Raw genomic sequence first — 13811 nt, 5'->3', positions numbered from 1 at the left:
AAAGATAGTAAACCTCACTCTTGAAATATAGGTTAAGATCTTTCCTTAGGTGTTTCTTCAGAGATTCTTAACTTATACAGTATCTTCAATTTGTGGGAAATGTGTATGAGAGCCTAAACAATGTCTCCAAAGCAAGACCCCCATAGAAGACTTCTTCTGGTCTGTCAAATATATATTAATGACCCCCTGCCAGCATTCTGCCCTTGCTATACATTTCACCTTTGCCCAAAGGAAGGTTGGAGTTGAGGTGGCATTTAGCTACGGAAAGCAACTGTATGAAGTGTTGTATATGTAAGATTACATATGTGATGTATACAGAGGGGACCGAGAGTTCTATTACGCTGGTATAAGTTAATGTTTTGCTAAGATGAAAAGACAAATGGATTTTGTTCCCCTACTGAGTACAATTTGTCTCTCTTCTCTCTGCTTTTCTCCAAACCAATAACTAGGTGCTAAATGGATTATACTGTATAGTGTGGTACAGATGTCAAAAACATGCGCCTTCCACCTCCAGTCATCTTAGGGACTATCTTGTTTTTTTCATGGTCAGTTAAAAATAGGATTTGTATATGTTCAAATAGGAGTTTGGAGTATGAGATCATCAAAGGCTTCACAATTCCTTATTAACATATGTCTCACATATGTCGTCTGTCTGGCCCTTATAATCACTTAAGATTTCAACTCCTGTTTGAAATTGAGTAAGGCTCTAGAGGCAGGAAATTCTCTTGGTGCTATCATGGAGCCAGCTGTGAAACCTTGAACTAGCTGCTTATGAATTTTGAACCACTTCTGATTTATAGTTTGTATAAATTGGAGTGAAAGTGCCTCATGTCTGGAAATGCTGTAATGAATCCTTGGGCTGTACCATATAAAATGTTTCAGATGATGCTTTCCACATGGTACAGCATCAATGAGTGGTACTTATTATTTCAGTTTGTTGACAACAATCATGAGGAGAAGGGGTACAATGAATGCTACAAAACATCCATTTTAATAAAGAGACTGACATTTGCTGTGCCATCTAGTTTATAGCATTGTGTGAGTGCTCTCTGTCACGAACAATTCCACATTTGGCTAAGGCTGAGGATCTGGCTTGCTTCCATGAATGTGGACCTATCTGCATTGCCCACGTGGCACGCCTGGGTTGGCTACCCAGAGGCTATTTAAGCTGTGGGCTGGCTTTCCCCAGGGTCCGAGGATTGTTCAAGGTTCCTGAATAAATTGCATTGAAAAAAAAAAAGAATCATCATTGGCCAACAATGGCAAAGATGGGAAGATACACAATAAAAGTGAAAATCATTCTGTTGTTTCTACTTGCCATCTCAGAGTTGTGGCTTTATTTGAGCTGGGGACTATGAGTCTATTAGTCTCTTCGTTTTTTTCAAGTCCTATCCTAAATTTTTAGGTTAATGATTACCATGGGTCAATAGGACTTCAATTACACAGAGAAGCAACATGTGAAAGTGCATAGACACTGCTTGGTACTTAGTGGGTGTTCAATATATTTCAGCCTGAATCTGCATATCTCAGTGTATAGTATCAGGATTTCTTAAAGAAATTATTCTCAAATTGAGTTTATGTTATGAGTATCACTCACAAAGCTTGTTAGACAGGCTTACCGTGTATTTTCAGAACTGGGAACTGATATTTAAAAAAGCATCTCTGTTGATTCTGATGCAAATGGCCCAATTCAAGACTCAGTTTTAAACTAATTGACAATAGCTTTGGAAGCTGCAGTGAGATGTAAGGATATTTGAGGGTTATAACAGGCTTAAATTTACAATTCTTCCATACAGAGAGTGTCAATGTTAACACCTTTATCCATAAGCTTACCTTTCTGTGGGTTGAGTCCAGATCTCTACCTGTCTCATCCATTGCCTGAGCCCTTTAAGGCCTTTCTTGCAGTGAGTAATTGGCAACAGAGCAGCAAATCGTGGATAATTGAAAGTGGCGGGGTGATGGTGTTCTTTTTGTTTGTTTGTTTGTTTGTTTTTTATCATAGCAAAATTTAAAAAGCTTTAAAAATGGCTCACAACTTTTCCTTACAAACTGATTTTACTTCTGAAAGTTTCTCACAGTAACAGAATTTTCTCACAGGAAATTCTAACATCAGTTATCTATGACAACAAACAACCATGCATAGAGCGGGTATTATATCAGAAGAGATCAATTCCATGGGTCAAATGCCACTAAAACAGCCAAAAATAGATAAGAGCCTAGTGAATAGGACCAAAGATTATTACGGAGGACAAATGTGAAAAAAAGAGACAGTGTATACTAAGTTGACCCCTTTTCCACCAAGGGTCTCCTACTACCTTCTTAATGTTCACCATCTAATTTTTGCTCAACTACCTTTGGTAGATAAGTGTCTTACTCTAGGTCACTTACCTGTCCTGGATATCACTTCTGAGGACTGTGCAAAGTAATAGGTGTTAATCTGAATAATAATAATAATAATTCTGTTTAAATGTGAGTGGGTAATAATTATTTAGCTCATTCCCTTCCAGATAGCACACTCACATTTTAGTATAGGTTTCCAATGTAATAACACAGATAGGTAAATTTGTAAAATTATAGTGTCAATATTTTGAGAGGGGGTTGTATCAGTTTCAGTTTTCAAATGTCACTGGATAATGTTTGCATGTCTTCCTTGGATCAGTCCTCAGCTAAGATATGTTCAGAAGCAACATTACACTTCCTTCCTCACTTTGAGTACCTCGAACACTTAGTTCATTTTTCAGTTTCTTCTGGAAAAAAAGCTAGAATTCTGTTGGACTTCCTGTTTATAATCCTGTTTAAGAGAAGCCAGGCAGCTGAAAAGCAGATGTTACATGCCTCCTTCTGGCATGTCTTGACCCAGATGCAAAGTGGAAATAAAGTTGGAGCTAGAAACCAAGTTTAGATCTCTTGTACATTCAGTTTCTAAACAGGGCACTTTGGGATATGGCAAGTAGCCAACACACTGTCATTCTGACTCATGAGCTACATTCTCTCTCACCTGTAGCTCACCTTCCACAGTCCTACAAAAAACAACTCTAAGAAAATGTCCTCAATGGACATCTAATAATGCCACCTTCCTGGCTGAAACGTACATGAGATTATTGGGAATATGATTGAGACATGTGTGGCTCAGAATATACCAAATATATCTCCTAAAAAACTTTGTTTGATTAGTGAAAGTGTGCAAATGTTGATGATAAAATCGTGTTAGAAAGAGTCTATACCTTGGTGAATAGTCTCTCAGGTTTGAACTTTTTTGTTGTTTTGTTGTTCAAAGTTTGATTTAAGGACCATCAGCATTAGCATCACTTGGAAACTTGGTAAGAATGAGAAGTGTTGAGCCCATAGCTAACTTTTAAATCATACTGTTTAAAATGTTCTTCAGGCATATGGTGTACACATGAAAGGTTGATAAATGCTATTTTATAGTGAATTGTGCCACATGGTAAGAGATCATCACCAGCAGTGTCTTCTGTCTTGTCCAAATACAGACAAATAGTGTTGTGTTGAGGATAACTGCCTAAAAAGCAAGCCACAATTGGGAATCAAGGAGCAGGGAGGTCATTTATTTTTCTCACTAATATTCAGTTTGAGTCCAGAAGAGAGTAGGATGTTTACTTCCATTGGGAGATAGGCCAGAATGTATAAATGAGCCAAGATAAGAGAAGGCTAGAAAGAATGAGAAAGAGATGCTTCTCAGCTAGGTTCCGAGTACATCTAGTGTTACCATCACTGAGGTGCGATTTATTATGTCATTCCAGAGAATAGAAAATTTCTGCATAAGATTCAGTTTCCCTACCATCCTCGTCTCTTCTCTGACTTTCCTTTAACCTGCCACTGCCCACATATAATTACAGATCATACAACAGCCACTTCAATAAAATGAAACCCTATGTAGTTGGGCTGCTTTCCAAAATAGTCCCAAAGGCTTTCAAGTTTTACATAGGGAAAGTGAGCCTGTTGTTTTGCTGTACTCACACTCATCCTAGTACTTGTTCCTGAAAAAAGACTTCCATGACCAAAGCCAGCTATCTTTGATTTGGGTAAAAAGCCAGTATAAATATCATATCCTAAGATCCTCCATTTGAGTATCTTCCCTTATAGTGCCAGGTTTTAAATTCAATACTCTCATTACTCATTTTAATCCTTTCTTCTACTACTTTAGGTTATATTGTTGTGTTCAGAAAAAAGCTGGTATCCCCAAAATAGTGTATTGTTCTTAAGAAGAGTGAACTAAGAACAAGGCTATTATACTAAAGAAGAAAAGATTTAGACTTTCAGTGTAGGAAATAGTCCCTGTGTAAAGTTAGTGTGGTTGGGCCAGGAAGTGCGTGGGTGGTCAGCCAGAGTAAGAAAAGAAAATAATGGTGATAAAAATAGTAGAAATTATCATTTTGCTAAGCACTGACTCTTTGGAAAGACAGTGTCCCTAACTCTGTGTTGATTCTAGATTTTAGGATGAGACTACTTGAAACTTTATGCCTGACTTGGATATTTCCTGAGCAACTTTAAGGAGGGAGAGCATTGCTTTTGTGCATGTGCAACTCCCTTGTTCTATTGAAGTATACCTATTGCCCCATTGGTTGTTTTAGTGGTTTTCTCTCCTGAACATTTCATCTAATTAAAGCCAAAGTACTAAAATACAAAGGAATGGAGTCAAAATGTGGTTGTAAAATTATTTTCTTGTTCTTCATAGGAGATACAAAGTTTCACAATTGTATGAAAATGACTATTCCCCTGTCCAGAAAGGAAGACAAGCAATGTCATCTCAGCACCTTCATTTATTTTTCAATTTGTCAAAATAGAACGAGCCAATCATCTCCAAATACCCATAACCATGAAACTTATAGATATATCCAGGGCCAAAAACATTAAAGCAGCTCACAGTACTGACTAAATTTTAGGGACTATGAAGGGAAATGTAAAATTAAGAAAACAGCCTCTATTGAGGTAAAAATCAGGGCATTTAGAACATTAATTTCATTTAGGAGAAAAAAAACAAGTTTAAATTGTAGCAAGAAATAAAAATCATGGCTTATTTTTCAGGAAGAAAAATAGAATGACAAATAGAATGACAGAGTAACTCTCTTTCCTCTTTTTTTTTTTTGTTGTTTGTCTTTTTGTAAACCCTCTTTTTCCACTGCCTTCACTTATTAGATCAATAGGAGGCTGTCTTGTATGAGAGGTAATACACTTTGCAAGAAACTCAACTTTACAGCCTGCTGATTGCCATCTATTTTTATGGCCAAAATGAACAGCCTCGTTTCTCCATTACAAAACAGATTAAGAAAAATAAATGATAATAAACCTTGTGAGAAGGTGACTTAAATCTTTGACTGACACCACTGAGGCAACCTCTTTGTGCTTCAGTGGGCTAAGCCAGCTGGCCAAAAGGACTAAGGGAGCTAATCCAGTGAACTTCCTGTGGACTAGCCAGGAGAGAGGCAGGGCAGCAAATGTGCAAAGATCTTTCAGGGATGGGGGTGAGGGGTGGGGATAGTGAGAGCAGATAGTGGTTAGAACGTGCAAATCTATTGGAGGGTAAGAGCCTTGATCTCAGGGTCTTCACTTTAGTTTATAAAGTCATATGAAAAAAGACCAGCACTCAAACAAAGCCAAAACAGAACCACTAAATTGCAGAGCTTGTGATCAAGAGAGACATTTCCTTTCCAGTGGACCTAAATGGTTAAGTGGGTCCTTCCTCGAAATTAGAGTAATTAGGTAATTAGATTGTGACTCTGTGGGTAGGAGAGAGAAGCCTGTCTAGGCTATGCACACTTGGCAGCAAACAAGCTCAGTTATAAAAAGGGTAAGTTCTCAGTTTTCAGGTGTATTGCAAGTCACTTGTAAAAATTAATAGAAGAAAAAATTGCAGCTGATAGGTTAGGTTTAGCCGACAAAAGGGATTTTGCCTGGGGCTCCAGCTGAGCTAGTACTCCCACTATCAACAACACTGAGCTTTCGTCAACAATTTTTTATTTAAGCCAATGCATTTAGAGCACAATTCTGTAACCTTTAAGGTTACATTTGCCTTTTCCCTGCTTCTAGCAAACAGTACGTAATCCACGAGCACATTTGTTGGCTCTAAAGGTGTACAACAGCAATTTTTGCAATGACAGTGCGGAGAGGGAATATGAGATCTGTGTGCTAATGAGCTGACACTGCAGAGGCTGGGGCGGTGTAGTGTGGAGTGCACTACAAGTGCACAGCAGCAAGACACAGGAGGGGACTTCAAGAAAATTAGCAGTGTTTACCGAGGAACCAGGACAGCAAAGTTACACCATGGGACCCTAGAGGATCCTGATACTTCCATACCCTTTGAAACCTGAGAATGATCTAATTGGTTTATTTTTTATTTTATTTTTTTCATTCCCTAAATGCTAGATCTGTAACTTACAAACTGTGTGTGCATTGTTTTTCATATGCACTAATCATGTGTGTGCCTATAGATGTTTATAGACACATGCATGCTAAAAACCATTTATTCACACCATCATTCTCCATTTCCCCAGCTAAACTGAAAAGTAAGGCAGTGAACTCTATTAGTACCTATGAAATGGGAACATGTGCTCTAAATCAGAAGATCTCGCTGAGAAACTTCAATTCTCCACTGAGCTAAGATCCCAACTGAACTACCTTTCAAAGCTAGGGAGGCTTTTATTGGTCTCTTAAGGCACAGAATGTAGTCAGAGTCTGTCTTAAGCAAACCTCTTGATGCTTGTACAGAAAACCTTTCTTGCTAGTAGAGTCTTTAAATAACTGGTGCCTGGATTCATTGTGAGAGCAATTTCTGAATACATTGCATGGAGCAAGATGACAATGCAAAGGGAAAGCAGAGGGCATGAACAGAAGGCATTACTGTTTGTTTATCCCTCACATTTCTGTTTACCTGCATACCTTATCCCCTGAGAAGTGTGTGCTTGTTTTGGGATTGAAGATGCAGAAAAGATAATGAGATCAACGCTAGTCCCAAAGAAAGCTGAAACCAGTCATTCTGCATGACAAGGAAGGTTCTTTAATTTTTGCTAGCCCAGTTCCACACTGAACTATATAGGAGGGACGTGTGGCCAGAGTTGGACTCATCTGAGGTTTTCTATAGAGTTCCTCAGATAGGAAGATCAGAGGATACTGGAGTTATTTGTTTCCTCTGTAGAATTAGGTAATCGCTTGGAGGACTGGGATCTGCAGTCATTTGCTTGGTTCAAGTACTGTTAGAATTCTTTGCTTTTATCTGAAATATTTGACTTAGGCTTCCACAAGAAAAAGAACAATCAAGGGGGAGAAAATAGGCCTCTCCAGGGCTTCTCTGCCTCCTTGAACTACTGTTTTCAGAGGCTGTAGTTAGACTAAGAATCTTTCTCATGCCAAACCACCAAGCAGCAGCTGCCAAGAGAAAGCTTTTGGATCTGACTCCTTTTCAACAATTGTGACTTTCTTTTTTTATTTTATTTTATTTTGTTTTTTTTTTTATCAGTTACATTTTATTAACTCTGTATCCCAGCCGTGTCCCGATCCCTCATTCCCTCCCAGTCCCTCCCTCAATTGTGACTTTCAGACCTGACTGTTTCATGGACAAGAGAAGATGGCAGCTTTTCTCCACTGTCTTCTGAATTAGCTGTAAACTTTGAGAGTGCAACAGGCCGCTAGGTACACATCACTTATTTCTAGATTGTTCTCCCATGTGTTCCCTGTGTCTGTGCATACATATATGTGTATTTGACATAACTAAGGAGGAGGTGTCCTTTTGGTTTTCTTTTTCTAGCTGCCTAGTTAATCTTACTCCTTTTCTCACTCTCTGATGTATGCAGCTATAACCCAGCCTTGTAAGTAAGTGTTGTGGATTCAAGTTGATATTTCTATCAATTCCTTTTCCTTTCTTATATTGTTCCCTTATTTCCCTGATAGGTAAGGAGTTAAGACAACTCAACACCAATATGGGTGACTTATTTCCTCTTCCTAAATCTGAGATTTTTCTCATGACAAATGTCATTTCTTGACTGTTGTTCAGGTAGGGTTCTGATAGCCAGAGGTAGACTTGTGAGTGTCAGACCAGTTTGATCATAAGAACAAGATCCAAAGCTTTGGAAATCAATCATTCCTGAGAAATCAAAAGGTCCTCTTAGCCCACTGCTCAACAGTGGAAAGACTGGGAAGGGAGATGAAATACATATTATTCCTCGTTAATTATAGTACACTTGTTAGTTTCATGTATTTGGTTTTAAATCTGTTCTAATTGATATTTAGGAAATTACATCTGAGAGCCAGCCTCTTGAGCAGATCACAGTGCAGCAGGATTAAGAATCAAATGTGCCTTGTAAATGCTAGAGGGAGGCTGGGGATCACAGAAGACAGACACAATGTATAACCAGACATTTTGCAATTTTGATACTTAACTAAAATTAATAAATTTCCTTTTGTCAGTGTTAGAAAACTAAACAATGTCAAATACAGAGTGACTCAGAAAATGTTTGTAAAAGGATCTGCACTTTCAGCTGAATTTTTCTGCAAGCTAATATCCGTTATATATTTTGAAAATTACTTTTTCATTCCTCTTTCCCTTTAGCTCAAGTTTTCAAATCCAAATATAAAAATGTGCTCTGGGGGACTTATTTATGGATTGTTAGGGATTTCCTATCTTTTCAGATGGACGGATTTGAAAAAAGTCATATACAAAGTCAAACTCAACCAGACAAACACACACACAGACACACACACACACAGACACACACACACACACACACACACACACATTTATCAATATAAATGAAACTTCAGATTTCAAACTACACCAACCAGAGAAACAAGACACACTTTGTGTTAATTGCCTTCATCTGGGAGAAACTTTTAGTGAAATAATGTAAGCTTAGATGAAGAATTCAGTGTTTCTCACAAAAATCCCTTGAAGTTAAACAAAACAAAACAAAGCAAAAACCCTGTGTCCAACAAGCTATTAGCCATTTGAGTTCCTGTAATTTTACTGTTAAAATTTCCCCTTTGCAAAGAGATAATCACGAGGACAATTATTGATTTCAGAAATGGCTTTGGGGCTGATGAAATTCCCCTTTTTGGTATTCGTTTTTCTTGCTTCAAGTCTCTTCCCAGCAGCAAATCTTTTGCTCTAAATTAAGAATTGTGTTGTCCTTAACAATCGTGTGTGTGTGTGTGTGCTAGATCTAAAGCATGTGTGTTCTACAGACAGAACTGCCTTTTCAAAAATTCACCTGAGCACTGTCTTCCCTCTTCCTTTCAGGCTGAAAAGCATTTATCACTTGCAATCAGTTTTGTAGTATTATCAGTTCTTATCAGAGCTCTCTGGGTAGGACTGAAAGAGGCCAGGGAAACCAGCCTGATCTATGCCTCAAGGTCACTTATTTGCAGGGTTCTCATATTTTGTTCCTATGTGTCAGGCAATCCTACAAGCTCATTCCTACCACCAGACACAGCTTTAACACTCAAGTATTGTATGCCCTGCATTAACTCAATCAAGGAGCTGCTTTTGCTTCTTTTTAAATCCATCTGAAATTTCCCTGAACAACCATGCTATTTTCTTTCTTTCTTTCTTTTCCCCCAACAACAACAACAACAGAAAAAAGATGCGGGGGAGTGGACACCAGTTTAGCAGGGAGGAAAGTGAAAGTTTTTCATGAAACATAATTCACCACAGAGTTTTGCCCACTGCTTTCGGCCCCGCTGCAGAATCCTTCAAGGTTGATTTATGCAACATGAACCCAGGATTGACTCCTACCTCAGTCTGCTTATAAAGCAGTCTCTCCACACACACACACACACACACACACACACACACACACACACCTTCCAGGGCACAAATAAGCAGTGCATCACAAACAAAATGTAAATGAGGTCCTCCAAGGTCCCAAAGGGAGCCAAGGCAGATCTACTTACAAGCATTAGTCACAGAAAAACTATTGGAGGAATCCAAGTGGTCTACGTGGTAATTCAAGTGGAAGGGCTTCTCAGTAGTGTTCTGGTTGGTGTTGTATAACTGCACAGCAAAGCGGAAAGCACTGTGCTCCTGCACCGTGTTTCTCATGAAAAGTCCACCTAGAAGCAAAGGCAATCGAAATTTGGCTTGTGTGCCAATCCCCCTCCCCATACTTCAGAATGAGTTAGAAAGTAGCAAGTGTTAGATACCAGGCACCTCTGTGTTACTGCGAAGCTCCATAGAGGATTGATTTTTCAACCTGTGTGTCTTTCAATACTTGTAAACTCTGATTTCCACTGTGAAAAATCTGGGTTTTCTACACTGAGGAAACTAAAGAGAATGGAGGAAGGAGAGAGGGGGATGCTGTAGGGTCGGATGAAGGAACTGAAAATGGGACTTGGTTCTTTCTTAAGCTAGAGCCTGGCCCCAAGCCCTGACTCCAGCCCCACCCCCACCCTTATCCCCACAGCTGGCTCATTTTTGGGGGAGGTGGGGGGAGATACAGGGATAGGGTGAGAAGAAAAACAAATTCATTCTGGTTGCTGTCCCAACTTTCCCCCATAACAATACAGGGGGGTAGATCAATAAAAGCAACAATTCTAACTTCTCTACTTGTAAATACAGGCAGAGGCGGGGAGAACTCCCTTCCGGCTACTGGAGCTGGTCTCCAGACAGACACAGCAGCAATTCATGAATCCCTGGTCTGCGTGACTTCCCTGCTTGCCCGACTCGACTCGTTGTATCACCCCCACTTCCTACCCCATCCTCCATTCACCCAGCTACTTCCTTGGTCTGGGGGATTCAAAGTGGGTTCCATCTCCTTTAACACTTGTCTGTCTCACTGGAGCCAGAGACGCAGGACAAGGCGACCTGGGCCCGGGTTATGCGTCCTGGAGCAGCCAGACAGGCAGTATCACCCTGGGACAACTTCCAGCGGCTGCAAGCATGCAGTGGCAAAGTCCAGAACAGCGAGCTGAAAAGCCGCGACTCAGCCTCTTGCAGCATCCCAACCTCCAGCCTGACTCCTTTGCTCCGTGGTCAGCTCAGAAAACCTGGCCATCTACCCGCATTAGCCCCAAGAGATCCCCTCTCTCATTTCGGATGACCCCCATACTAGTCAGCTCCTCGCAGCTCAGGTCCCCAAGATTTCTGCTCAGTCTCCCATCCTTAGTCACTGTCCCCAAGCAATGTAGAACAGGACTCGCATTGCGATAGCCCCCAGCCCCACTAGGGTAGTGGGTTTCAGATGCAGAAGAGCCTGGCCCCCTCTGGCTGGCTCTGGAGAGCTTACCTATGCTGATGGTGTTGGGGAATCCTCCATGAGAATGACCCAAAAGCCTCAGGACTAAAAAGAAGACCGCCCGGAGCACGCTTTGCCCCATTTTCTTCTGCTTGGTGGTGCTACGCCTAAAACGAAGCTGACAAGAGCATGGGCGCAACTCAGGAGTCGTCAAAATAATAATAGAAAAAGAAAAAGAATTCGCCGGCTCTTACACCCCCTCCCCTCAACTTGCTCTCGCTCGCTCACTCTTCCTTTCCACCTCACACTAATCCTCCTCCACCACCGCCTCCTCCTCTTCTCTCCCTCTTCTCTGTCTCTCTGTTTCTCTGTCTCTCTCTCTCCCTCTCTCTCTCTCTCTCTCTCTCTCTCTCTCTCTCTCTCTCTCTGTGTCTCTCTCCCTCCTCCCAGGATCTCTCAAACCCTTCCCCGCCCCCCCACCTCACTTCTGTCTTCACACCAATCTGGAAGGCTGGTTCATTGGCTGCAAGCTGGGTTCCCCAAAGCGATTTCTTTGAGAGAGAGAGAGAGAGGCAGAGACAGAGACAGAGAGTGCGGAGAGACAGACAGATGGAGAGAATGAAAACCGGAGCGAAAACAAAACAGCGAAAAACAAAAACGAAAAAAAACTGGGAAGAGATAAAGAAATAAGGAAGAAATTATAAAGAAAAGCAAAAGGGCTCCACCGCCCCCGAAGATGGTGGCTTTAAAGAGGGGCAAAGAAGAAAAGAGCTAAAAGCCTCAAAGGCTCAGCTCCGGTGAATTGGGTTCTTCCAATTGGGCCGGTAGGGGGATATTGATCAAAGTTGATCTGACGTGGAATTAAAGCCGCAAACCGCTTAGCTCCACTGCAAATGCAGCTCTGGACTGCAAAGCCTAGGCGCTGGCGTTTGTCAACACGGGAGATGGGATCAACAGAAATACACCAGTCTTCACGTGGACCAGACTTTCAACTGCAACCAGTTTCCTCTTTTTAAAAAGCTGCATTGTCTCTACATTTGTCTGCATGTCTTAAAGATGAGGGATCTTGAGGGATGGTTAGTGGTTACTCTTGAGTCTTTGTGAAGAGACTCAGAAAAGCAGTTCCCATCACAATGCACCCTAAGATGCTGCGCATGCCTGGTCTCTGCCGCTCAGATCAGCTTTTACAGCAGAGAGAGATTGAGGGCAAGTGAACAACCCCCACCCGCATTCCCCCATCCCCGCAGCATTGGGAGGTGTGTCTCCCCCTATACCCAAGTGCTGAGGCAGGTTTGCCAGCTGCGGGGGCTGTGACTGCTGACTGCTTTGGAAGGTATAGGAAAATAGTATGGGTATGGAGGTGGGAGCTAAAAGGTTAATGAAAAGGACGCTCAGTCCTGCAGACCAAGGAGAGAAGTGTGGGAGTCAACTGGGATGGGGGTGGGGATTGAAAATTAAGGCTGGAGGAAACTGTCCCTAGCTGCTTTGCTCCTTTTATGTTGACTTTAGATGTATCAGCTATTCCCTCACCCCACTGAGTGCAGACTTCAGAGACTACCATTCTCCCCAAACTCTACTGCCTTTTTCCAATCTAAGAAGAAAAAAGAACATAGGAACTCCTACAGTTCTCCCTGGGTCTTGGTGAGGAGTAGCCTTCTTGACAGCATCTTGTGTATGATCCTCTTGCCCCGCATTATTTTCCACAGCCTTATTCCACTCTTTGGACAAAAGGATATCTTCTGTCACATCTTTCATTCCTTCCTTATAGCTATTCTGTAAACTACAGATTTTTATCCTCTCTAAATCTTCAGTTTTTCTTTTCTAATTTTCTTCTGGACTGAGTGGATCAAATGAGCCTTTGTGCCACAGTAAAGCAAAATAATATAAATGGGGCCAGGAATGAGGGACAGGGGGCCTATACTTATTACTCCAGATCTTTGACTTTAGCAATGCATTCACTGGAGCTGAGAATAAGTGGCCTCAAATCCCTGTGGCAACCAGAAAAGTTGTTCTCTCAGCTCTTCCCACATTGCCGACAATTCTGACAATGCTTGATCTCTAACTCCACTATTCTTCTATCTCCATTTTGACAGTCCATTATTGGAGGGAAGAAAAAACTTCGGATCTGGCAGGCTCCTTCTTCCAGTGAAAGGAACATTGGAAGCATAGGGTTAGCAGAGATGAGGTTGAGTATCCCTTGACAAATGTAGTGGGTGATCCAATATCATTGGGGATCATAAGCCCAGGACATGGGTTCAAATCTAATCTCCATCACATATAGGTAGTATGTAACCTTGACGAACTTCAGGAGTCTACAACCTAGTGTTTTTGTCTTCAAAATGGGATCATTACTTTTTCTTTCTTTGTAAGGCTATTTTAAGAATAAAATAATGGTTGTAAAAGCTATCTAACTCACAGAAGAATCAATGAATGTTAATTTCCAAACTCACTTCTCTTTCTCACCTTGCAAATTGCTCTCAAAAACCTCAAGTGTTGCCATCTGTCCTCTACCACAACATCAGGCTATTCTCCAGCATTTTCACCATTGGTCCACAGCAAAATCTTCCCATATTAGCTCTGCAGCTGTCCCTGGAGATAAGAAAGAATCTGGTAGGCGAATCTTTACTA

The 13811-nt window shown here is 41.1% G+C and overlaps 1 protein-coding gene across 7 annotated transcripts in view; it reads right to left on the bottom strand.

Annotated features, from left to right (window-relative positions):
* Nucleotides 1-11972, bottom strand: part of Gria3 (glutamate ionotropic receptor AMPA type subunit 3) — a 350275-nt gene extending 338303 nt beyond the window's left edge. For 3 of the 7 annotated variants that reach the window (XM_060375313.1, XM_060375314.1, XM_060375312.1), the window contains exons 1-2: nucleotides 11235-11589; nucleotides 9904-10062 (exon numbers count right to left, since the gene is read on the bottom strand). In XM_060375313.1, coding sequence (XP_060231296.1) covers nucleotides 9904-10062; nucleotides 11235-11325 — 250 coding nt within the window. In that variant the 5' untranslated portion in view covers nucleotides 11326-11589. Of the gene's footprint in view, nucleotides 1-9903; nucleotides 10063-11234; nucleotides 11591-11663 lie in introns of those variants that run through there. The other 4 variants (XM_060375315.1, XM_060375316.1, XM_060375317.1 and 1 more) reach the window with 4 other exon arrangements.
* Between the last annotated feature and the right edge of the window lie 1839 nt (nucleotides 11973-13811).

This window comes from Meriones unguiculatus, chromosome X (assembly GCF_030254825.1).
Source record: "Meriones unguiculatus strain TT.TT164.6M chromosome X, Bangor_MerUng_6.1, whole genome shotgun sequence".
In the NCBI taxonomy this organism is placed as follows: domain Eukaryota; kingdom Metazoa; phylum Chordata; class Mammalia; order Rodentia; family Muridae; genus Meriones; species Meriones unguiculatus.
Note: the sequence above shows the minus strand (reverse complement) of the source record. Positions and strands in the feature narration are given on the sequence as shown.